We start from the raw sequence: 26,607 nt of genomic DNA on the forward strand, positions 1-26,607 counted from the left end.
CTGTCTCACCTGCACTTAGCCTCTAATTCCTACCTTTCCAGATATGCTTTAAATCAGGTCCAGCAGTCTCCAACTCTCACCCAAAATACTCCAGTATTTGGTGAACAGAGTATTATCCTAAAAAGTACTAAGGATCCAAGCTCCTTCAGGTGAAGATGATCTAAAACCCATGTCCTGGACAAGTGGTTAACCCCCAGCTATTATGCTAAAGGCACTGCAACTACTGATCCCCTTTCCTTTGTAAAATAAGTTAGCCTTGCTTCATTAGGTGGCCACCTCCAAAGAGGACACAGTGGTCTGTGAAGCACCTTCAGCAACTTTAACAGCACTTTCCACTAAAGTTGGAAGGGGAAATGTAAGAGTTTAAATACGTGGGCTGAGGCACCTCTTCAGCTCCCCAGAAGCACCAGCCCCCCTGCCCTGTTGACAGGGAACTCAAGGCTTCAGAAAAGTGTTTTTCTTTTAAAAACCAAAGTCTTCCAATATGACTTTTTGTACTTCAGGAGACCTTCCTCTCCTTAACAAGCGTTTAAAACAGCCAGAGTACACTAATCATCTTTAGCTGTAGAGGGAAGCTCCATTTCTCTAGGGATGGGAAGTAGGAATCAGCTACAGCTATTGGGAGGTAAAAATAAATACTCCCTGCCCTGAAGGAACTGACTGCTACAGGTACTTCAAATAGTCATGAGTCTGGAGAGGTTTGAATGTGCCCTTGTCCCATGGATGGAAAACACTGCTTCAGGACCCTGATCTTCATCCTCCCTAGCTGCCTTCCCCAAAACCAGGTGTATAAAATTCAGACAAGGCAATACTTAAACTACTGTGCACGCAGCATTAAGGTAGGCATGAGGATCCCATATTACGTTTTATTATTTCTCCATAAGTAATAGACAGGGATTTGTGACAGGTGAGAAGTAGGGGTGTTTGCTCTCACTGTCACTTCTACAACGCTTAGCCACTTATTCATAGTGTCATTTCTCTAACACTATTGCTACATGGACTGCAATATATCACAAAATTCATAGCAAAAAGTACTGTGCATCCTTGTTTCTCATTTATTACAATTACAGTGTTTCAGAGGAAGTGGCCTGTCTTATTAAAAGTGACTAAAAAAATGTAAATGAAAAAAACCAAAAAAAATCGAAGATTAATATATCTACCCCAAATCAAACCACTAAATTTATCAACACTTACAAATGCTTTATAATCGCATGACTGGAAGATGAGTTTCTCTGGATGATGTTGCCAATATTGTACAGGTGTTGATGCTGTGGCTTCATTTGGAGGTCGCAAGGTAATTGAAGGCTCTCCCCAGTCTCCTGTCTGAAAATCACAGTTGTTTGAGATATAAGAAAAGTTGCAGGCAAATTAGTTATAAAGTAGCCCTCCATCATTGTGCTCAATTAACAATAATTTATTTTCTACAAATAAAGCCATGTTACTAAAGTAGGGAATACAACTCCTACAACATTTTTGATGATTTAATTTATAATCCAAAGTCATCTACTGTAGTGTTTAATGAGGCTTTAATTAAATCTATTTGCTTTCAGAGTAAAATCATTAGGCACCAGAAATGTTCCTTAAAAGTAACTGTTTACAATACATATATGAAGATGAGAGCACTTGAAAAAAAATCATGAGATGCACAAAAATGCCATTCACAAATTCTGCTGTGTGTTTTACAAGCTTTTCTACACAGTTAATAAGTCTTCCATTATCCAGCACATATAACCAATAACTAACTTTCCTAAATGGCTAAATAACTGAGACTTTGCTTTGATCTGAAGACTTATTATACATTCTTCAAATATATGAGGCATTCTTTAATCTCTTTATGAATATTTACTTTAAACGCCTTCTCTTGATGTCTCATTGTAGAGTTACTAACATTGCCCTTCCACATTCATCATTCTCATGGATATAGCTGGTTGTCTTCCTGAGCTGTTATCTCCCCTCTTTCCTCAAAGCCCTCAGAGAACATGGGTAGGACTGCAGTTTGCTGCCAAATCCCTTTGCAGGACACTCTTCTCCCTTCCAAAAAGAGCCAACGCAGGCATCAGTACAGAAATGCCCACAGCATGGCAGCGCTGGTCTGGGTCTCACCTGCTATTGTGTATTTCTGGACATGGCTTTATTGGACCTGGACTGACCTCTGGGCCCTTGAGGGCTCCTTCCACCCTGCAAGCCCATGCAAAAAAAATTATTATTTTGAGGGTTTTTTTTTAATTATTTTCTAACTGTGATCTCTCCTGCTTTTGTTTCACATGTGCCCATGCTGCCCATGTCCTCAACACCAGGGATGCTGCCAAACCAGTGTCAGCTCACTTTAACTGAAAATGACCCGTAGATGGAGTTCTTCTCCTCCTCCCAAGCCCTCTTCGCTCTGTCACCAGCCCCACTTCTCCCTTACCCTGTCTGGTCTGGCCTGTCTCTGAATTTGCCTCTCCTTCCCACTCTGTCTTTTGGGGATCAGATTTCTCCTTCCAGATCCTCCTTCCTCCCCTGTTTGTTCTCTCTCAAACTATTTTACCCTCTTCTATATGATTATTTCAATTTGGATTATGCTACTTCTTTCTTTACCTGCACTTATCTCTGTGTATTTTCTATGCATGTCATATTGTTAAAATATGTGTTGAAGCTAGCAAGGAATTGTCATCAACATTTCACACAGAATATGGCTAGAAGTTAAGACTTTCAAAGCAAAAAGAAGTTAAGCATCAAAAACACATGAAAAAATTCTTATCGAAGACATTCAAAAGTCTGGCAAACTATCACATCCTACTAATTAGATCAGGACAGAGTAAACAAAACAAGTACATCATTTTCATGTGTCTCAAAATAATGAAATGACACACATTTGCACAACTCTGCAATGAAAAGCAAGAGATAAATCTGGAAACATCAACATTACCCTGCCGATATGGTAACTTCAAGCAAGTGAACATCATAAAACAAGTCGAACCCAGTTAATCTACATTAATCTACAAATTATATAGTATTGTAATTTCTGTTTGCCTAGTTAAGTTGCCCATATGCTATATAGCTATGACTTCAACCTCAAATTTTGAAAAGAAAGCAGCAGGAGCAATTGCTCCAATTTTTGGCATTCTGTGTCGACAGAAATGAATCCTTCTGACCCCTAATGTATAAAAACCTTCTATCATATTTAATCTGAAGTGGAAATCTGCTTTTTTTAAGAAGCAGTTCTCCTTATAAAATAAGGTTTCAATCATATTACAAGGGGCAAGAGTCTGCATCCTTATTAGCGGAGTTTGTATTTGACTACAAGAGAAGATGGATTGCACCCATCACAAATTCTCACAGTGTGCTCAACTGTCTCTTACGAACTATTCAAGGCCACAGCTAACAGTTGACTTGAAATAGTCCTTTTTTTTTTTCCTAATAAAGATACACTCCTGCATGTTCTGTGTAAGGAAGCAGATCTCAGGAGGTACATCCTATCCATTTAGCAAAAGGTTACTATGATGGAACAGGAGTAAATCCAGGACAGAGAAGTTGTACATCTTTTGACCACTGGTATTTCCACCGAGGAAGCACAGGGATGGCCACGGGGTAGGACCAGAATTTCCACAGAATAAGTGATCCTGCCTAGTGCTCCAAACCCTTTTGTTGCACTGGTCTGCAGGTGACTTTGCTCGCATGCAGAAAATGGACAGTATTGACAAAGTAAGCAGGGTACATAAGAAGTAAAATGAGTACTTAATTCTGCAGTTTGACTCCCTTTTGCATGAAAGATATTAAAAGCATGGAGAACTGCATTGCTTCTGTCTGTAAATGAAGGGTGGTAACAAGAGGAACAGCGGTTACGTCTCATATTGGTTCAATTTTATAAAGGAGCTAGGAAGCAATAATCAGGAGGAAATGAGAAATAATCTTCAATGAGGCAAATAAAACTAGTCTATGAGACACTTGGCTAAGTACTGTGTGGAGACCATTCATTTGTATCCATTAATTGCTCTATAAATATATACAGTCATCCTAGTACCTACTCCTTTTAAATTAGACAAAACAGAATTGGTAAGATTGCTGTACGTGTCTCTTGGATGATCGAAACATGCAATACAGCTGAGGTTAAGGGAATGCAGAGATACAAGATTTCTGCTGTTCCTGACAGACCACTGCACCTGAAGACCTTTCATGTATTTCTGTGTCTTGTAGAGGGAGCACCTACTAAGAAAAGCTGCATAAAATTAAACATCATAGGTATAGATTATTACGATGGATGAAGAAGACATGTGATACATAGTCATAAAATGTAACTGTATCATAAGTGTTTTTTTAATATTCAGCAGAAGTGGCTTCTGGTCTCTTTTCCTTTTGTTTCCTACCAAACTCCTTAGATTTTTCAACCATACTATTGCCAGTATTCATTACCTATTTAGACTGAGTTATAACAGGGTAATCTCCAAAGCCCAGATCCATCAAGAAGTTTAGAAGTGTAATTCCTATCACATATTCTCCATGCAATTTACTTTTTTTTTTTTTTTTTAAAGGGAAGACAAGCTTTTAAACAGGATTTAGACAGCTAAATATTTTCATAAATCCGGGCCTAAAAACCTCTACAGGAAGAAAAGGAGCTCCTCAGCTGACTGATTCCAGTCAGATACTGAAATTCTGAGATTTAGGATGTGATGATGGCAATTAACTTCAGGTAAAATACAAAATAGGACCATCTTTGACCTAGAGAAGACTCGAAACGACAAGTCTCAAGTCTGGAGTTGAAAAATATGAATTATTAGTAGTTCTAAATCTGAGGAATTGGTGTGGAACAACTCATGGGTGATGTATTGAGATTCAGGACCTTCATAAGCACCTAAAACACTTTCAAGCAGTATAGAAATGTTCGTAAATTGCCATGCAGGATGAACTATGACGTTTGATTTCATTTTTAAAAATAGATGAGATAGGATAAGGATTTTCTGGTTTGAATATTTAATTTGCAATTATAAGAAATAATCCAACATTTAAGCTTATGTATTTTTTATGACACAATATACGTATGGAGATTTTTATCTCTCTGATGAAGTAGAAAGGCAAGAGATAATTTATTCCTCATCTAACTTTACAGCTCATCAGACAGCTGTGTAATTTATCACGTGGTTTTTGCTGTACTGTCTGTGTTTTAGTATTCTAACCTTCCCATGCCTTTAACCAGTGTCTTTCCTCTCTCTGGTCTCAGTCACCTTGAGTAAGAAGATTTTTTTGCTCCAGATTTTGCAGATAAAGAATTTACAATCACATAACAGTCTCAAGTCAGGTGCCAGAGTGGTAAAGATTCAATCCTTTTACAGTCACAACTTTTAACCATAAAGGTCATAGCCTTAAAGACCAATACCTCATGCTCTTGCAGTGCTTCATAACCCTGAAAATGGGCAGTTGTGCACTTCTCAGTGCTCTACAAAGGGTCAGATGCTTGATGTCAAATGCACTACACAAGCAGATTGCTGATATTAGGTAATTTTTTACAATTGTTGCAGATTCTTCTATCTTATCCCACTCTCTGAGAACTGTATTTGACTCACATTAAAGGCAACTGGATGCAGAGGTAGTTACAGGTAAGAAGTAATCTCAATACAACTTCTATAAAATCTAATACCTGCCTCATCTTCTTATAAAAATTTCAAGTTAAAGACCCTCCATGCTGTAGGAAAAAAAAAAAGGCCTGGTTTTGAGTGGCTTGAATATAGCTATTTTTAATAAGGACCACATCTTACAACTTTTCACCTGTTAAAGATGCATGCCTAGTTATGGTAACATGCATTAGTCACCATGACAACAATAAATTGGAGCACACATAGCTAGAATGCTTCTAGCTGAAAAATTAATAATTTTCTCCCTGTAAGAATTTTAAATGTTCTGTGGACCAGCCAAATTCTCATTTTTTGCTTACGTTTTAATTCCTAGAGCAAGAGAAAATTTTTTAGCTCTTTATATGTTTGGCTTTTGAAATAATGGAAACAGGTTTGTGGCGTACTTACATTTTAAAAGCTTCTAAAGCTCGGTGGCCAAAATGGCCCCTCTCTGGCAGAAATGCTCCAAGGAGGTGATTATATGACAGAAATTAGGAGAAACCAACAGCTCCTCTGAAATACTATGCTTAGTGAAATCTGAACAACTGGCTGTTGTCCCTACCACGCTGCAATATGGATCACCAGGTTTGCTCTCACGTGCACAGCAGATATGCCTCTGTCACAGAAGTGATGAAAATTCAGAGCACCATCAGCGTTACCTCTAATTCCCCAAAAATGCCTCTGCAAACACGGTGTGCTCCTCAGCTAGGCAAAGCCTATAGATTAACACAGAAAGGGCTGCACAACACATTGTGGGCGTGAAACTGTGCAAACCGAGCTGTTTACACAGTTTCTTGCTTTGGAGAAGTGAGCAAACAAAAACATCAGGAACAGAAGTCAAAGCAGCGAGACTGCTGCTGGCAATCCCCCCATGTCCTGTATGTACACCATACAGCCAACAGATGCTTACCACACAGCATGATACACGAATGTGCGCACACATAATCCCAAAAGAGTGCGGACAAGTTATGAACTTTTTTTGTCATTTCAGTGACGTGACACCCGTAGATAACACCATGGCAACAGACTGTACATCCATAGAGTGACAACATAGCCATTTATCACTGTATCTTACATTATGAACCTGATGAATCGATGAGAAAGGATATCCTGCATTCTGGTTGGTCCAGATCTCACAGACAGAGGACTGCTAATATAAACAGAAAACTACATCTCATCTTGTAAATATTAATGCACTGCAACTGCCAAAAGGCAAGAATAATTAAGAAAAGGCTTGCAATAACATTAAAGAAGGAAGTAAAACAGCTGTTAAAAGTAATTTTTATTTATTTGATGACAAAATATTTTTGGGCTGACTGGAAGGAAACATAGCTTATTAAGAGACTCTAGAAGAGGTTTCAAACTGTGAGTACAAGAAAACAATTTAGTCAGAAGTGCTGGTGATGTAAAGAGATAAAGTTATGCAGGCATAAACAGAAAATGCAGAGAACAGAAGAAATATTGGTTACTTTCAGTTTTTGGCAGGGAAGGAGCTTGAAGTCAACATCCCAATTAAGTTTTGAGATTTGAATCTCTCTCTGCTGGAGACTTTCACAGGGAGAGAGGAAAGGAAAAATCTGGCAATACAGTCAGCAGGAAAAATATGTTTTCTTTGTAACAATTACCAGAAAAGAATGCATTGCAATTAAGTGAAGCAGTTGTCCACCATCTCCTTCCAACAACAGTTCCTTTGCATACAAAGATACAGATAATGTTACCTTTGGTATTGACCATGACTCTGCTATACGAATGAAAGGTTTCAATTTACCTTCTGTGTTCTTTTACAGATAGTCTGTACTAGCAAAACAAAGCAAACTATACTGTAGCATCTCTAGCAAAAGCAACAGAACTACGCAAGCATAGCATTCACCAGCATCTTTTACATATTTCCTTGTTTGGACGCTCATCAAGAAAGCATCTGTGACACCTCAGCAAAGCTAAGATAACATTTTACAGTAGCCAAGCAACTAAAATAAAGCATCAGATGTAGGATCTGCCCACAGTATCTTCGGCAGGCAGCAACAAAAGGCAATAAACATGCATGAAAAATGCAACTGCAGCATCCAAAATAGAGAGCAATTAATATATCAGTAATTTAACAACAGCAAGAACATGCATTGCTGGTTCTTGTCAGCAGCAGCAGCAGGAATTTAGCACCGATGCTCAGAACAACCCAAAGAAGTGCAACTCTTCTTAGAAATATGGCTCTTGCTCTTACCTTTTGCAGCCTGAAACCTGGCTGCCTGGCTGGTGACAGACTAGGTTATCACTTCTGGTTACTGTCAGTACAGGCTGGCATCCTCTGGACTGACTACAGAGCGCTGCCAGACAGGCTGGTGGCTGCCTAATGTTGTTAAATGCCCCTTATTTCCTTCATGATTTGAAACGCATGCGCGCATATCACTTCCCCCAGCTTCAGTAATTCTTAAACTTTCCCATATCTAGTTAATTTCTTCTCTCCCATCTTGTTTTCAAAGTTATTTGCATCTCCTTTGTGATGCGCAGGGCTCTGCATTTTGATAGCTAATAAAAACTTTGACTTTGGTTCATAGTGTTCTACCCCATCCTCTGCAACTTGCTACAAAACAGTCCTCCTCCATGTGACGAACATGTACAGTGCAAGGCCAGTAGCAAACACCGCTCCAGCTACTTCTGCTGTGTCGTTATTAGGACACCGCACTAGTTGGCACAATGACCTTTTTTTCTGTGTCAAGCAAACTGACTTCAGGATGCTGTGGCTGTGCCCATGACTGTGATGCCTAGGTTTGTTTGCCAGGGGGGGATTCCTGAATGGGAATCCATGGAGGGGGTTGTGCCTCTGCTTTTCAAGAGAAGACTAAAAAAAAAGGCATTTTTAAGCCAGGTGCAGCATCCCCAAGCATCTGGTAATCAAGAAAACATACTGCAGTGCTATTTGGACACACTTGCTGAGGTCCTGAAAGGATAAAGGTAAGGCAGCATGGTACTATATGCTAGCAGATGTTTTATTTCTCCCTGGTGCTAGTGGTGCTGGCATGGGGTTGCAGTGATGCTGTCACAGTGTACAGCCAGTTCTCACCATCTTGGTATTCTGGAGACAAAGATGTATCCTTAAATCCTGCCGCTCCCAAGGACTTGCCTTTAGGGAGTGGTGTGGTGCCTTGGCCGGATCGGCCAGGAGCCGGTGCCTGTCCCCACGCAGGAGAGGTATGCGGGGCTATCCCAGCAGCGCTGCCTCAGCCGCAGAGCAGCACGGCTGCTGCGCTGACACAGTGATGCTGTGATAGCGGCCCTCCCGTGCTGCAGCATGTAAAGGCATAAATACACCAGATATATCTATTGGCTGCTTGGGTGCTAACTCAGGAACGGGTAACGTGACGCTGCAGTAAGCATGTATGCAAGCTTTAAGTTGCACCCGTTTAAAAAAGGGCAGGGAATGAATCCTTTCTTACACACGCTAGTGGTACACACCCTGCCCCTCCCTCCCCAGCTCATCTTCTCCCAGACATAAACTCACAAGTTAGCACACTCCACCCAAGAGTTGGGAGCTCTCAATTTGGTGCCCTTCTCTGACGGGTGTGGGGGGGAATTCACACCTATGTAGTTCACCTTTCTCTTTCACAGGTTAAAGCCGCAGGAGATAGGCTGTCTTCAACCACTTTTATAAATGAAGGGAATCTCTTCTTATTATTTTTAATTCTTTGGAGAAAGAAGAGTGCATAAAAACAGATGTTTGGAGCACTCACCTGCGAGGGACAAGTTCAAGTGAACTGCCCCCATCACACAGACCTACCTTCAGAATTAAAGGTTTGAAAGATCTAGGATTAAGCTAGATAATCTTTAAATACAGGTGACTTGATTTATTAAATCAATAATAAATCAAGCGGACCAGCAGAGAGCAAGAATTTCCCACGACTGTATGAATGCCCAGTCAGAAAGGCAGCAGTGCAAAACTCATTACTCAGTTCTGCACCCATTAATGTTTGAATGACTGAGGTACTGAAACACAGTACAGAAGGAACATTAATTTTACAGAAGGTAATGAATTCAAATTCAGAAACCAACCTTTTCTTTGCACCACTGTAAAAATATTTAGCATTTACTATACGCATATTTTATGTCTTCAAAGTGCTGAAATTTTTAAATGAATTATGAAATCCCCAGGAGAAGTACTTAAAGTTGCATACCCCTGTGCTGAAGGGGAAGGAACCAAGGAAAAGAAAAAGGTTAAGTGAGTATCTGAGGCCAGAAAATAGGCAGTAGGAGGGAGAATTGGGATTAGGCCTCAAACACTCATAATTTTCAGCTTCCAAAACATATGGCTTCAAAAAGAAGGAAAAGAATTCAATCTATGCATGGACCTCCACCATAATAAACACAAATACACTTGGGCACTTAATACCACTGACACAGAGGTTCTGTGAAAAAGAGAGTTTAACAAAGAACATTTTCCTAAGTAATATGGTAAAGAAGAGCAAAAAAATAGCATCAGCTACTGCCTGATTAGTATCAAACATGCATTTATCTTATTCTTCCAAAAAATGAGTATAAGTAACATCGCAACAAGAATCTGCTACCATGATACCAAATTTTTGTGATAGCTATAGATGTCCCATATGTAAAAGATTTCCCCATCTAGCCACCGTGGGACACAACTCTGATGGGCAGTAGGGGCAAAGGAAGGGGGAAAGGGAATGGCCTGCACAGCTCCTGCCATCTGCTACCCATGATACAGCTGGCTGGTTAATGGTGTGAGAGGGAGGGAGGTGAGGGTCCATTGTTACCTGCTCTCCACTCATCCATCTCCCTTCCCCTCCCAGCAATTGCAGTTCTGACACGGTCTCCTAATCACTTTATGACTGTCTTTTAAAAGAATTAAGAACATTCTCACTTCTCCTATTTATTTAACTTAACCTGCTTAATTTCAAGAAAACACATTCACATAAGAAATAATATTTCTTCTTCTGCTTGCTAACTTCCTCTGTGACAGAAGACAATGGGGCATAATTACTTCAGACACCTGTTGTAAAGTAAGCAGCCAATCACGTTACAAAGTGTTTGCACATTTCCATCTGCTTCAAGTCCTTCTAATTACTCATATATTTACTGGAAAAGCTGTAGGACAGTACATATACAGGTCTTCAAGGTCGTGGGCTGTGTTGAAGACAACCTAGTGTTTCATAAGCCAAAGTTATCTAAGAACGTACTTTAGGCTTTATCCCTATAGACATGGAAGACTTAGTTGATAATCCGAAGACATAAAGTAACCGTACTGAAAGTGATCACAAACCAGTAAGATTGATCATGGAAATTATATACTTCCTAAGGAGAAGAAAGGAGGAAGGCAACAGAAAAGAATACCTGGACAGTGTAAGCAGAAGGAACAGGAGCTGGGTGGAAGGCAGTCCTGAAGAGCTCAATGAATTTCATTCGATAGCACTTTAGGAGATGTCAAAGATTTACCTAAACTAGGAGCAATTATTGTTGGAAAGTGACAGAAGATACTTAAAGGACCAAAGAAGGGCTCAAAGAATATTTAAGATGGGAAAAAAGGAAGATTGGGAAAGTTATAGCCAGCCCCAGCCTAACTGCAGGGACCAGCAAGTTACTAGAAAAATTGTTTAAAAATCCAGTCACCATCCCCTGGTCCTCACGGTCTATGAGACCTCTGACTTTGCTCCTGGCCACCTGAAATAAACACTTAGGAATATGTGCACATACGTGTGTATATCTGTATCTATGGAGGATAACAAAGAAAAAGCATCATCTTGCTTGCCACGTATTACCTGACAGCTTCTACAGGCCAAGAAAAATTCAGGATGTCTATAATGAGGTTGTTCAGTATGAATAATCTCAGATCAAATTTCCTTCCTTTCTTGGAAAAATAGCCAACTAAATCAGCAGCAGCAAGAAGCAGCACAGCAGGACTTGGACACTGATTGTGCGACTCCTGATCACAGAATCACTACGGTTGGAAAAGACCTGTAAGATCATCAAGCCCAACCATCAAACAACACCACCATGCCCATTAAACCATGTCCCACAATGCCATGTCCATACGTTCCTTGAATACCTCCAGGGAGGGTGACTCCACCACCTCCCTGGGCAGCCTGTTCCATTGTTTCACCACTCTCTCAGTAAAGAAATTTTTCCTAATATCCAGCCTGAACCTCCCCTGGTGCAACTTGAGGCCATTTCCTCTTGTCCTGTCGCTAGTCACTTGGGAAAAGAGACCAACACCCCCCTCTCTGCAACCCCCTTTCAGGTAATTGTAGAGAGCGATGAGGTCTCCCCTCAGCCTCCCCTTCTCCAGACTGAACAACCCCAGTTCCCTCAGCCGCTCCTCATAAGACTTGTGCTCCAGACCCCTCACCAGCTTCGTCGCCCTTCTCTGGACGCGCTCCAGCACCTCAATGTCCTTCTTGTAGAGAGGGGCCCAAAACTGAACACAGTATTTGAGGTGCGGCCTCACCAGTGCCCAGTACAGGGGGACAATCACTTCCCTACTCCTGCTGGCCACACTATTTCTGATACAGGCCAGGATGCCGTTGGCCTTCTTGGCCACCTGGGCACACGATGTGATGACACATGGCATGCCCCATACAGAAACTAGCCTGAATCAAAATGCAGTGGTTGCACAAGAAGTTGAAGTGCACAATAATTATCAGTATTTAAGCAAAACTGACTGGAACATGCGAGGCAATCTGCAGTGACCCACTCCATGCATTGGCTTGGAGGAGCGCTCAGGCTCCTTAGGAAGGAACCAGAAGTGAGGGACTTTGCAGAACGGGGTAAGAAGTGAAAATCAATTTGATGAACTACAGAAATCAGTCAGATGAAATTTAGTAAGCCAAAAGTATTCCTTGGGATTAAGATTAAATATACAAATAAAATAGCAAATAAATTAGCAAAGCGATTTAACAGGGAAGTGGGGAGAGGACAGAAAAAGATCTAGAAGCTTTAGTATACTTCAAATTAAATACAGCAGTCTTGCAAAAGAATAAGCAAATAAATCGCATGGTGATTCAGGTTGGAAGGGAGCTCAGAAAGTTTCTATTCCAACCCCAGCTCAAAGCAGGAGCAGCTGTGAGATGAGACCAGGTTGCTCAGGGCTTCATCCAGTCAGGTCTTGAAAACCTCGAAGGACAGACTGGACAGCCTCTCTGAGCCTCTCTGAGCAACCTGTCCCCCTGCTTGCCTGCCCTCATGGGAAGGAATTTTCTCTTGCCATCCAGTCAGCCTTGGTCCCCCAGCGCCTCCTCAGAGGGCAAGTGCTCCAGCCCCCAACCATCTTGGTGGCCCTTCGCTGAACTCCCCTCTCATAAATAAAGAAGGAGGTGTTTAACAGAAGTAGCATATTGTAACACATGGGAAGGAATTTTTATGCCATACGCAGCCACCAGTGAGGTCTCATAGGGGGCGCGTCCAGTTTTAGCCACTGCACTTCAAGGAGGATGGAGGCACACTGAGGGAATCCAGAAGAGAGTAACAACAACAAACAGAAGTCTAGAAAACATCAGGGCATGGCCCTGGTTAGGTAAACATGGGTCCCCAATGGTCTGTTCAACCCTGAGCTGGTCCGAGAAGTTTGTTGGTGACTCCTGATCTGCTGCTGCCTTCTCCACCTCTCCCTGGCAAGGCTCGCCCTCTCTGGCACTTCCACGTTGCACAGCCAGTGCATGGGGAGAAGAGGAGCTGCTGAACATAACCTCCAGGCTTATTTCCCCGCCGCCTCTTCCGCTGTCTCACTGCAGGGCTGAGCCTCAGGAAATAGCTCCTATCCCCTCACACTGCAGCTCCAGCAAAGCACAGAGGGAAGCAGAAAAAAGCAGCAAACGCCTCTCCCTCCGAGGCACGTTATCTAACTTGCTAACTATAATTCAGTCTAGCTCCAGAAATGAGGAGAATTTTGGATCAAATCCCAGAAAAATCACTCTTGGCATGGCAAACAATCTTTAAAGGTGCAACAGCTGAAAGAAACAAATGAAAATTGGATGAATGGGGCTGTCTGGCCCCTTTTGTAATTGTCACTTCAAGTGTTTTAGGACTGTGGGAGAGCAGTTGTGCCATCTCAATAAATGTTGCTTCCCTGAATGTTTCCAGAGCTCTGGGGAGAGCTTGTCTTACCAGCAAGAATAATCACAGATCCTCCTTTGAAAACAAGATCTTCAGAGATGGAGAGTGAAATTTGAAATTAAGATTTCTTTTAGAGAAGCAGAAATTAGAAATAACACTTCTTATTAGAATACGTATATGTGTTTTGCATTGGAATATTTCTTTTACTTCTCCTGAAAATAATTTACATGAAGATTCCAGAAAATCACTTGCCATCTTGGAACAGCTTTCCTGCAGGCAGGCAGTGGGTGACAGGTGTGAGCAGCAACGCCACGCTCCAGATCAGTGCACCCTGCAGCAGCTCCCAGCAAGGTTTCACAAGAAGGTGCGTGCCACAGCCAGCACACCCTGGGAAGGGAGGCAGCTGGCCCAGGACCCCAGCGGGCCTGCAAAGACTGTCCCCTCCAGCCGTCAGCAGGGAGAGAAGGAAAGCCAACCTCCCACGCCAGGGTCAGTGCTCTAGGTCCGGTGCACATCCACCTCCTCTTCCACACAGAGCCATACTTTGCACATTTTTTCCTCTGACGAGAAAAGACTAGTAACACAGCTGTGCTTCTCTCTCACCCAGCTGGCACCCTCCTTCATGCAATGGCGATCTTCTCTGACAGGCAGTCAGTTTTCATTTGATTTCAATCCAGTAACCCAGGAGTTGGGTTCCTGCTGGGGAGGACCAACTGAGGGTCTTCCCAGCAGTTTGCTAAGGCTACGGCTGCCCTGCCCGGCTCCTGGAGGTGCAGCTTTACAGCCACAGCTCTGGTCCCATGACCCCTGGTGAGCAGCCAAGCCTCTTCTGATTGACAGCACCCCTTCTGCTGGTGCTGCCAGCTACAAGTGTGCCCCAGCCTTTTATCCTTGCAGAGAGGATACAAACTTCTGGACAAATACCACCAATAAAGATTATGAGACTTTGGTCCCTGAACATCAGGTACAGGTATCTACATTTTAGCCAAAAAACCCAACAAAAATAAAAGTGGGCTCTTTCAGAAGAGCACCCCAAACTCTAAGTACAACTTTTTTCCAGCAGCTCAAATGCATGTAAATGTTAGATATTAAAATTCAGCTTCGATTCTGAAATATTCAGACTTTCAATAAGAATAGTTTATTTGACAGTAGAAACTAACTCGTCTTCTCCATTTTTCATACAATCCTCCTCCATTTTTCATGCAATCTTTCCAACCTAGATCTTCTAGCTTACGAGACTGAGCATGAGAAACAGTAAATTAATAAAGAACATCTGTCCCCATCTTGAAAGAACATCTGTCCCCTTCTTGGTGTACTATTTATGGCTTTAGTTTGGATCATTAATACCAAATAGAGAAGTGGCTTCCTTAATTCCATATGCTGAAGCAGCATGTAGGTATGATCCACATCCCACGAATTTATTTCTAAAATGCTAGCTTCTGTAACATTCTTGACAAAATTGCATCTTCCTATCCAGGTAGAAATTACTTAGATTTTTCACAATGTCTTTATCAGTTTACTTCTCCATTAAATACACAATACTCAAGGGATTTCTCGATGAAAGTTTGCTGAAATTTACAGTTAAAGATACAGCCCTCTATGGCATTAATATGTATTTGAATTAAAAAGACAACTGTCAGTAACATCTATACCATGCAAGAAAAATAGATTCAGTTAAGCATTTTTCTTCTGATGTTAAATTGAAAGTCTTCATAATTCAGTCATCGTTCTATATTAAAAATAAAATGCACCTGAAAATCTGAACTTTGGAGCATTTTGTTTGGATTTTACATACTTGTCTCTAAAATGGCTGCCTGTTCACCCTCACAACATACACTATTTTATGCATATAAAAAATGGAAGTAAGAAACCTTAGAAATAACAACAGAATGTAATAATCTAGACAACTGTATTTTTGTATTTATTGCTTCTTAAATGTACTTGTGAAGAATTCTGTTATTTCACCGGTAATTTCAACCATTGATAAAACCCATTCTTCATTGCTTCTTAGATAATCTCATTTTACACACCAGTATTCTCCTGGGCATATTTTCCTTCATTCAGCATAATCTTTAAATCCTTCCAAAGCAGAGAAGGAGACAGGAAAACAAACAGGAAACAAGCAAATAAAAAAATGTCATACTGTGGTTAAAAGTTAAAAAACTTAAAAGTGGGTCTTATGAGACAAGAGTTTGATTTTTGGCTTTTTCAAACTTTCAGTGTCATCTTAGCCAACCTGCAACATCCCTGTACCTCAGTTTTCTTCGCTGTAAAATGAAAAACATTATTTAAAACCACATAGCCCCACAGTGCACTGGAAATATGAATGCATTAGTATCTGTGAAGTATTTGGAAGATATTATTGAGTTGAAGGTATTATTTCAGAAAGCAGCAAAATTATTTCACAATTTTCCTATAAACCTGCCTTCACTAATTCTGTCTCTTGTTTTTATTACACTTTTACTCTGTTGTAGATAAAGGATCTCTGGTAGTAACTCCATTTAAATGACTGTCTCCTGCATATCAATCCTAATCCTGCAATGAATTATTATATCTCACAAAATAATGTTACAAGGCAGAATCCCAACAATCGGGGTAGCTTTACTTCAAACTTGCTACCCAGTCATTACAATGACCTTACATTTAAGTTATCTTGTGTTTCAGGAAAAAAAAAAAAAAAAAAAAAAGAGCCCTCAGACCATGGGACCAAAGAACCCAGAAAGGCTTTCAAAATTAAGTCTGGGTTCAGCATCTTTGGGAAAGAACTTCTCCTGCCAGCCTTTGTGAATAATTTTTCCAACTCTCTGAGATCTTAAAACGATTCTCTTGCTTCCATCACAGCCCACTGGGATGCCCCTCATATGGGCCATGACTAGGTTTATCCTACCAGAAAGCTTACTCTGACTCATTACTAGATTTTTCTCCCAGGCAGACACAGCCTGGAGGTTTACCCAGAGCCCTAAAGAGGCACCGGCCCACCGCCTCCTGAAATGACAGACCTCTCCCATCTCAGGGTGCACCGCAGGTTCAGCGCTCTGGGGAGAACGCGCATCAGCATCAGGGTGATGCCAGACCCAGCTCTCTTCTGCAAGGTGCGGCGTGGGCAGAGGTGCTCCCTGCACCTCCCTGCCTGCCTGCCGTGGGGAGGATGCTTTTGGCGCTCGCTCCCAGCTCAGGGCAGGATGCAGCGCTCTGAACACCACAGCGAGCGGTCTTATGGACCACCGTGTCTGAAAGCACCGTGTGTCACTGGCTGGAGCAATAAAGAGCAACAGCCTTGGGGCTGGCAGTCTGGGATATGTGTGCAGCTAGTACCTAAAGCTTCTCTGCTGCCTGGAGAATTACAAATCCTAAAGACCTGAGATTTTAATTGGTGTATTTTAATGAACTTAGCTATGCTTCCTTTTAACCTCCAAAGCTCTTCCCTGCAAATATGTATTGCTGCCCCCACCCTGATTTCAGGGGTGAATTAAGAGCCCAATCCCTTCAGTGGGACTCCTCCTATTGATTTTGGTTCCAAAGTCCTTAGGCTTTGCATGTGTGATTTCAGTTCTATTTTAAAGGTTTAGGCAATCTTAAGAGCAACCTCAGCTTTTTTAAACTACGTTAATTCGATCATATTAATCTACAGTTTGCAGGCTCAGAATTCAACATTCACTGTCAAAGATGACTCAGACTACTCCATCCTTTCTGGATTTTTTTTCTTTTTTTTTTTTTTTTTGAAAACAAACCATCTCACAACCTTCTGTATTACCTTTTTGGCAGCTGTAATTTATCCAACCAGACGTCAAAGACTTTCAAAGTTGGATGACCAACTGGAGAGTTGGATTACCAAACCTATTGCAGTGGGGAATCTAAATTGGTTAGACTCATTGTTTATATTAGGATTTTCCCCTCTTAGGTCACAAACAGTCTGCTAGGGAACTGTGAATGAAGGTACACGCTGGCCTTGAGACAAAACCACCCACATTGAGTAAATTTAAATCAGTGATTCCTCCAGGAAACAAAGTGTTGTATTACTTACAAGCAGATTTGATTATGGTTTAGAGAATTGTTTAAACCCATGTAACAGATCAAAGGAAAACATATTTAAACTGATATGCTCGTTGTTTTAACAAACAGTGGTTGATATCTGATGCAAAGATCAATATGCTTGATGACTCCCATATAAAAGTTTAGTGAAAACATAGGCCATAGTAAAGATGGAAACATCAGATCTTACCATTTTCTCAAAATATCTTCAGATTTTAGATTTTAAAATAGGCTAAAAATAGTCTTACCCTAACAATTCTGAAATAAAATCAAGTTCATGAAAGCAATACCATGAATAAGCTCTCAATACCATGTTGGCCTCTCTCTTCAAGGCCATAAAAATACCCATTAATCTTATTGTCAAAAACACACCTAAAACCCTCTCAAAAAAATCACAGCATCAACGATGTCTTTATGCACATCTGTCTACTATAGCACCCAGTAAACATGCGGATTCATACAGCAGCATGCAAACAGCCTAGCAAAGAAAGGGTTAAGACAAAGAATATCCTCAAAGCAATTCCAATAATCCCTCTAGATCATTCTCTTTGTGAGAAGTATTCTAGCTGGAAAGCTGGACTGGTATCAGCTAAGAAGTTATTGTTGATCTGACATAAGCCAAAGGAACATGCAAACTGCAAGGAGGAAGTTGCTAGACAAAAAATACAAACCATGGAGCAGAAGGCTCATGTTAAGAATCAGTTGGATCTTCTTTATTTTCCAGAAACAATTATTTTACCTTTAGTTTCAAAGGGGCTTTGGGGCAAAAAGTTGAAGGAAATATAGTTCATTTTAGCAAAGCATATATTGCAAAAAATAAATTTAAAAATCTATTTTTTTTTTTTTTTTTAGAATGGTTGAAGAAATCTCTGATTAGCCTCTTAATGGGATGAGTCCAATATAGTGAGAATGATCACCAGAGGGAGTCATTGACTTTCCCATTAAAAGTCAAAAGGAATTTTACACACATCAGGAGTGCAGAATTTGGGGTCACGGCTGAGAAAGACTCCGAATAGACGGGAGTTCAGGGACTAACACAAAACACTGTTTTATGGATTTCATCTGAATCCATTTTCCTGTTTGGAGTCCCAAAGAATGACTGCTATATTCCACGGTGAAAGTTAGAGAGAAGGCACTGAAGTAATTCATTCAGTGGGTACACACTCCCACAAAAAAAAAAAAAAAATCCCAGCACTTAATTGGTTTTAAAGTGGTTTGGAGTGGTGTAAGTACTAACTGGTCAGTTCTCTCTCTGGATGTGCAACATATCACAGTCCTTCTGGAAAAGCAATTTTTAACAGCCTAAAGAAAATCTGCAGTTGCCATATATGAGTGTGTGTCATACCTCTTGGGAATATCAGGACTTCAAACAGGAAAAGAAAAGAGTGAAAAGGAGACAGGAAGAATTGCTAGCATGTTTGGTTTTGGTCTTTTTTTTTTTTTCCTTCAATGCTAGTGACTAGAAGAGGAAGTGGGAATAGGGATTTGTGAACCAAGTGATAAAATGAACTAAGTAGACGAACCAGTCTGCTCAGCCATGAGCAAGTGGGCATTTCATGCTCAGACACCTAAATTTCATGACTTTCAAAGAACACTTTCACATTAGGAATTGGGCTTTTTCTTGCTGGACTTCAGCTCAACCTTGTTCTTGCCACAAAAGCCCAGCAGACTTTGGTTTGAAAACAAGCTCGTTCACTAGGCAACTTTCCCCTTAATTCTATACAATAAGATTATACAGCAGAAAATTAGGAGATTAAAAAAAGGCAAGGAAACAGCCCTACCCAACCAAATGCAATTTCACTTCCCTAGAAATGTCCTCTGAACAAATGGAATTCAATTTGTTTCTGCGTTCCCAGGTAATGGCAGCACCTTGTTTTGCTTGTTTATTTAATTACTTCTTCTTGTTCATGCAATTAGCTGTGAGACTGCAGCCTTTTGTTCATTATGTTAACCATAACATGGTTATTTGCATAACTGTTTCCATTTTGAGGCTGAATTTTGGATAGAGACTCTATTTTGGGCTGTGGCAGGCAGAGAACCGCTGGGAAGCCTCCACAGGGCAGCATCCAGCAACCTGCTCCTTTGTGGAGTGAGTCACTCCAGGAACCGCACTGGCTTCCCATCTGCTTCTGACAGCAAATCAAAGCCCTATTTCCAACATGCGCTGCTTTGCAGCGCGTGGCTTAAGACCTGGCTATCTATCATGGTATGTACCACCAAAAACCAGCTGAGTTCATCTTAAAGCATTTTCGCCAACAGGCTGTCCAAGCTTAACTTCACTGCCCTTTAGAATGGTACAAGACATCACTCTGGTCAACGTATGCTTGATTTAAAATTATCAGTACTCTTATTGTGGTTGGGTGAAAAAATTTAGAGATAGAGGGTACTTTAGGCTTTCTTTCATGAACAGTTTAACATCCAGTTGAGTCTAGCACTGTTGTGATGCTCAAATGAGTTGTTGCACAGTTAAAGCTTTTTTTAAACACTCAAGATATATCCCCAGATCACAAAGTTTAGCAGAATGCTGACCCTCTCCATTAATAAATGCAGCAATCACCACCCCCCGAGTCATCTGAATTTCTGGCAGTGAATTCATGTCAGCTTATTTTTATCGAGGTTGCTCAGAAATTGAGGAATCTGCACCTTCTTACAGAAACAAGAGGCAGAGTCAGTGCCAGTGGGAGTCTGAATGCTCTGGTGCGCAGGAGGCACCTTCATCTCAGCCTCGAGGCACCTAAACACCCCCAAAACTCTATCTCTCAAGAGAAACTGCACACCAACTTATACGGTTGGAAATACAGAGAACTGGAACAGACAGCTTGGCAAAATTGTCAGTCTTTGTAGTTTGCAATTCAGTCTTCATATATGACCCACAGCTATGGTTAGGATTAGTTCTGTAACCAATTGCAGCAAGGCGCAGCCTTTTAATGGCATCATTTTAACCCTACCTGTGCCATCTGCCTCTCCAGCTTTGACCGGGGAATATCATCAAAATAGTTTTCATTTCTTCTTCTCCTTGCATCGCCCTGCATGATAATGTGGGGAACGTCCAGGGAGCCACCAGTAGTGAAGGTGCTTTGGCTAAGTGATGGAGACAACTGAGGAGGAGTGTGGTTACCGCTGGGTTCCTGGACAGAGAGGAGAAAAATGCAGCATAAGAAGAACAGCATATTGCTGACTTCAAACCACACATTTAAAAGTGTATTTGAATTATTCATACTAAAAAAATTAAGGAACAATTCCTGAAGTAGAGGTTACTGTGGACGAACTTTTGAGATTTGCTACCTAAGGTGCAGAGCACATCTGGAAGGTAAAATAATTCGCTATTTACATGAACTAGTGGCAAATTCCCTCTCCAAAATCTCCTTGTGTAATATATACTCCCTTCTAGGACTGCTAGAGAGATAAAACAGTGAGTTACTTCTTGTCAAGGCCCAAATAAAGTCATGATTTAGGACTAGGTATTTGTAAGATGAAATACATTCTCACCACTTCTGAGCAGCCACTCTGAGCAGTGAAAGTGATTTGAAAGTGATTTGAACTCTAACAACAACTCTTGCTGGAAAAAAAAATGCATGAACATTTACAAAATATAGACACTTTGCCATTTTTTATAGGTCTTGCAGAACATCTGTTTAACTTGGATATCAGAAACAAGCTAAATAACAATTCCTAGAATGCATGAAGGCATCAGACGACAAATATTTTACCAGGCTTTTCTTGTAATCTGTGCTGAACTATGACCTTGTATCAGTCGGTGTGCAAATACCACAGCGAATTGATACATGAACTCTATCTAATAAACAGCTAAACATGTCCTCCTGGCCATACATTTTACCAGGATCTGCCACCACACCGCTCACAGACAGCCACCCTATGTATGTTTGGAAACACCTATTCACATGCACATCACATCACTTGTTCAAACACCAATTACAAACATTGGTGCCCAGCCACATGGTTCAACACTGCCTTGGAGACTGCAATCAGCAGGAGCAGAGCTACAGTGTACTGGCCAGTCAGTCTGCACACACACCACCCCAGTGCGGACTGTAAAACACTGTCATAGCAACTGGATGGGGAAACATGTTCCTCTCTCATGATGTAGGTTACTGGGCTCAATTTCTCTGACACTAGAGATTTCTCCAACAGTAAGTTCTTTGGAGGCAGAACGTACACAGGAGCGTCTTTGCACAGTGCAGACCTTGTCTAAATTACCTACTGCTGTAATACTATATTTCAATACTGAACAACAAGAAGGGACCTGAAGATATTACACAATGAGAGGAAGCAAAGACCTGCTCCAGTGTGCACTGAGGGTAAAAACCCTGCCTTTTTATTTAAAGAAAGATTTAAAGTGGATATTTCATGCTCAATTACATTGAAGCGAACCTAATTCTGAAAAGCACCAAGGTACTTTACTCCATGCTGTTAAGAAACAAGATCTGATGTAAGAAATTAGAGAGCTGTAATCTCTTCCAAATGGAAAGGAAAGTTGCAATTCTCTGTATGCATTCAAGCGATAGTAACATCTAATGTTAATATTTGAAATGTAGGAGTCTACATGACATTATTCCTTGCAACCACAATAACAGACTAGTATTTTCCATGTTGGTTGACTAAAATCAGGGATATATAGTTTTTCAGAAACTTCTAATTAACTAGGATTTTTTTTTGGTTTTTAATTCTCTAGCTTTCCTATGATCTGAGACAAGCACTTGACATTTCCCAGGGCAAAGAAAGGAGTGTTTTCCTCTTAGGAATAGTCTTTTTCCCTCTTTCACGAAAATCCACCTACATCTGGCCCAGTTAAAAGCTTCTGAAAAGCTGTAATCTGCACATGCTCAGAAGGTTTGGTGTGGCATAATCTCTAAAACCTACCCTCCACAGGCCCAACTCTGACTAGACGGTGCAGATGCCTCTGCCCTGAAAATAACCTGAGTACAGGGGCACCAAACAAGATCCTTTCTAATGACTGCTACCTGCTGCTCCAGCCAAGTAGGTAACCTCTCTCTGCCTGAATCACAATTCACCCACTGTTAGTAGACCGATAGGGCCATCAGCGCATCAAAGTGACAGATGACCATGCAATGGACGTACAGATTCCATCTCTCATTGAGCTTTTCCTGTTTTATCAAACTGAATATAAAGAGGAAATTCACTCAGAAATCTATATTGGAAGATTGCTGGCAAGGCAATACAGGCAAGAATTAGAAAGTCAAGAAATAAAAGAATTACGGTGCCTCTGCATTATGGAACAGTATGTAATTGTATGATTTTATGCTATTTTCTCAAAGTCGTCCTTCACAGCACAGATGGATTCTTAACAGTGCAGCATGTTGTCATATACTCAGCACTGTGTTATCAGTACTTATCGTGTAGTCAGTATTTTATTCTCACCTCATCTTGTGGCCCCAAACCCCTTCCCTAAACTCTATTCAAATCCTGCTCTGAAGATAGGATGACTAATACCGTCATTTTCATGATGCTCGTAAGTGCTTTACAAACGTCAGTCAATTTATTTTCACCACACCCTGTGAATTCTGGCGTTTTATATCACCACTTTAGTGTGGGGGACCTGAGACACACAGACAAAGGTTAAAAAATATCAGTCACTTTGCATGCCCAATTACAATATCTATTGCTTGATTTTTCAAGTGTTTGTATTAAAAACTCCACTTCTATTGAGCTAATTTGCAGCATTGTGTGCTCAGCACTTGTATAAATCAGACTCCGGGCTCCAGGCAAATATGCAGAATGACGGTAACATACAATTAGTGACTGTTTATGAGGCAATTACCTAAATAACTTACCAAGTGTTATCCAAGGGCTTTGTGGCAAAAGCAGGTGTAAATCTGTATTTTCATAGCTACAGCTATTTCTTTAACGATGAGTCTCTCTCCCATTCTTCCTTCATTCCTCTTCCTCACTCCATACCCATGTTCTCACCTCCTTTACACTGCAGATCAGGCATGGATGCCTGTGCAGGTGCTATCATGTACTCAGTACCATGCTACTGTTAGTCACCAGGTATTCATATCATGTTTCCACCCTGTTGTGAATGCACAGATACGTGTCTTGCCCGGATGCCTGATCATATATTTCACTAACAAAATCTGCTTCATCCCCACCTCTCAGTACTGCCAGTCATGAAAACCTAGAACCACACAGGTCAGGGCTGGAAGGGGGCTTAAGGGATCCTTCCCCAGGCTGCCTAGGTGCACCTCATGCCCCACAGGTGTTAGTCTAACCACTTCCTAAAACCAGGAATTCTCTCGAGTGAGTTCATTCTTGTCTTAAACTATCATTAGTATTGTAATGCTGCTTCTTCAAATTTTCAGTCTAAATTGTCATTCCTTCAGTTTAAGTTCCAGCTTCCAGTGCCAACTGGGTGAGGATGGAGTTCCATGAATAACAAGGAAAATGGTCCTGTAATTAAAGACTATACTGCACTCAAGGAAGGAAACCCAGATTGCATAGGTAACCTGAGATCCAGCATTTTCTAACTTTTAAGTATATGACAGTTATTGTGGCAATAATATATTTTGTGGATATTTTTATGTTTGTTGCTTTTCCTCAATATTTAACTATTTTTTACTTTGAAATATTTTAAAAGCTAATACAGAAAGAATTGAAAAAGATGGAGAGTGTTAGCCATGCTTAGGTTGACCTTGGGACCTTAAAGGTACACTCTTCAAACTATCTTTTCTAATAGATATAAATCGATCTTCCAGTAGCTGCAGATACTTTATTTAAACCAATTATCAAGCTAAAAATTATTGCAAACTACAGACTGAATACTATGTCCTCGTTCCGTGTGAAATGGTATAGTAGCAATTGATGGGAAGGAAAACCTTAATCCAAACTCATATCATCCTCTTTAGGGTTCTCTGCGAAGACTCCAATACCACGAAGTGATGAATGACATTTAGCACTTGCCTGCATCAGTAGCTCTAGCTGTGGAGCAGCAGACTACTTTTTATCATTTTGACTACAGATGGAGGACATCCAGTTTTCTCTTCACTATTAACTGAGAATATATAGTCCTAACCAATAACATGGGCAGTGGAAACTCTCCCACCTGCTGAAGAGGAACTAATTCCCCAGTCCAGAGGACTGAAAGTATTGAGCAAAAATGTGCGCCTTTCAATTGATTGCTCTTTCCTGGGAGTGTTTTAACACCTGCCATGCATCAGGAATCATTCACATAATACATAAAAAATAAAATACAAGAAAAATATCCACACATTTCTGCAATGTGCCTTAGAGCAGGACATTATAGACTTTCGAGACCTTTTTCAACATGGCATTAGAACAGGTTGAATTGGGGGGAGGATCTAAAATGTCTGTGTGGCATCTGAGAATAAGCAGGGTGAAAACAGGCTGGTCACAGAAATTTTAAGTGTATGTAAAAATAAGCCCTCATTCTGTCTTTCTCTATTTCTCTTTACACCAGGAAATTTAACTTGGGAGCACGGACACTCTCTGACATTTGGAAATTCAGTCCCAAATGATATTCTAGTCAGAAATGCAGTCCCATGAAAATAATTCGATCCAATCAAATGCAAAATGCATGACCTAAAATATTAAAATAGAAAGTGTTGATATGAACTCCCTTGGAGAGAACACAGTATGAAAGGGTCATCAGACCACAACTCGATAAGGGTAACAGACAGCAAGGAAGCAAAGGCATTGGATTGGAGAAACCAAGTGGAGGTGGTGTAACGAGAGGAGATTAAATCTGGTCAAGTGTGGAAAAACCCCAGGGACATTGCAACAAGGTTTCTGAAAGAGGGAATACAAATGAAAATTAAAAACACCACAAAACTTTTGATACACAGAAACATCTTAATGGCATTTGTATCTCAACAATTTCAAGAGGCTCTCTTTAAAGAAAGCATACAGCCTATGTCTGAAAAGTAAGTGCAAGCATTTGAAAATGTGAAAGGAAAATGGTAACTCTCCTTCTGCAATATCAATCGGCTGGGCTGGGATTCCTGTGGGCAAATGTAGATGTGCAGCTTGTACACACCTGGTCCTGAGCTAGTTTCTTGAGCAAAGAAGATAAGCCGGTACTTCTAAGATTCTACTTACCTCATCCTAAGGCAGACATCTGAAACAGGTCAGATGAATCACCCTGTAAAAATGTCAATTTATCTCCGCTGGCTATATGGGGATGTGTGACTGTGCAGGTCAGCCTAAGACATCTATACTATAAACTTCTGAAGTGAGGTAAGTTGAACCCCACTCGAAGCAGCTGTTGTTTTCATGTGAATGTTATGAAATGCTTGCTGACTTTTTGAGAAATGCAAACAAATTTTCATGGGGACTCACCCTGAGGGTTATAGACCGAGGTGGTTTCTGAGGAGGATCTTCGTGAAGCCTGTCTCCCAAAGATGCCAGAACACGCTTCCGGTGGCCAATCAAGCTAATTTTTAAAACCTGAAATAATAACAAAAATACCTCGTTAAAAAGAACATATTGCAATCATTAAACAAAGATCCATTCAGAGTGAAGCCAGTTTCTCTTTAAACCTTTTAAGAAGTTAGTCCACTACACAGGCTAAGCAGACAGAGAGCAGTGCGAGGCAAACAATCAGCGGAGAAAATGAGAGGCAAGATTAAACAGAGGAAAAACCCTGTAAAATGAAGGAAGAAACCAAAGCAGGTATAGATGTGGAAAACTGGAAAAAAAATAGGCTCAAAAATGAGTAAGGAGAAAAGGAAAATGAAACAGGAAGAGAAGGCAGCAGAGTGGGAGCAAAAACAAGGGAAGGGGAGGAGGAGACTGGAGAAGGAAATGTAGAGGTGCAAGCAAACAGTGAGTGATGAGGATTAAAGGGATTCACGGGATGGATGAGGAAGAGAGCGAGGAACAGCCAACGAATGCTTAGAGATGGCAAGAAGGGAGAAAAGGAACCGCACCATGG

The 26,607-nt window shown here is 40.9% G+C and overlaps 1 protein-coding gene across 1 annotated transcript in view; it reads right to left on the bottom strand.

Annotated features, from left to right (window-relative positions):
• ANKS1B (ankyrin repeat and sterile alpha motif domain containing 1B) overlaps positions 1 to 26,607 on the bottom strand; it is a 457,036-nt gene that overhangs the window by 29,402 nt on the left and 401,027 nt on the right. The window contains exons 18-21 of the mRNA XM_059816688.1: positions 26,013 to 26,120; positions 20,627 to 20,806; positions 6,667 to 6,741; positions 1,195 to 1,323 (exon numbers count right to left, since the gene is read on the bottom strand). Coding sequence (XP_059672671.1) covers positions 1,195 to 1,323; positions 6,667 to 6,741; positions 20,627 to 20,806; positions 26,013 to 26,120 — 492 coding nt within the window. The remainder of the gene's footprint in view (positions 1 to 1,194; positions 1,324 to 6,666; positions 6,742 to 20,626; positions 20,807 to 26,012; positions 26,121 to 26,607) is intronic.

This window comes from Gavia stellata, chromosome 4, assembly GCF_030936135.1.
Source record: "Gavia stellata isolate bGavSte3 chromosome 4, bGavSte3.hap2, whole genome shotgun sequence".
Taxonomy (NCBI): Eukaryota; Metazoa; Chordata; class Aves; order Gaviiformes; family Gaviidae; genus Gavia; species Gavia stellata.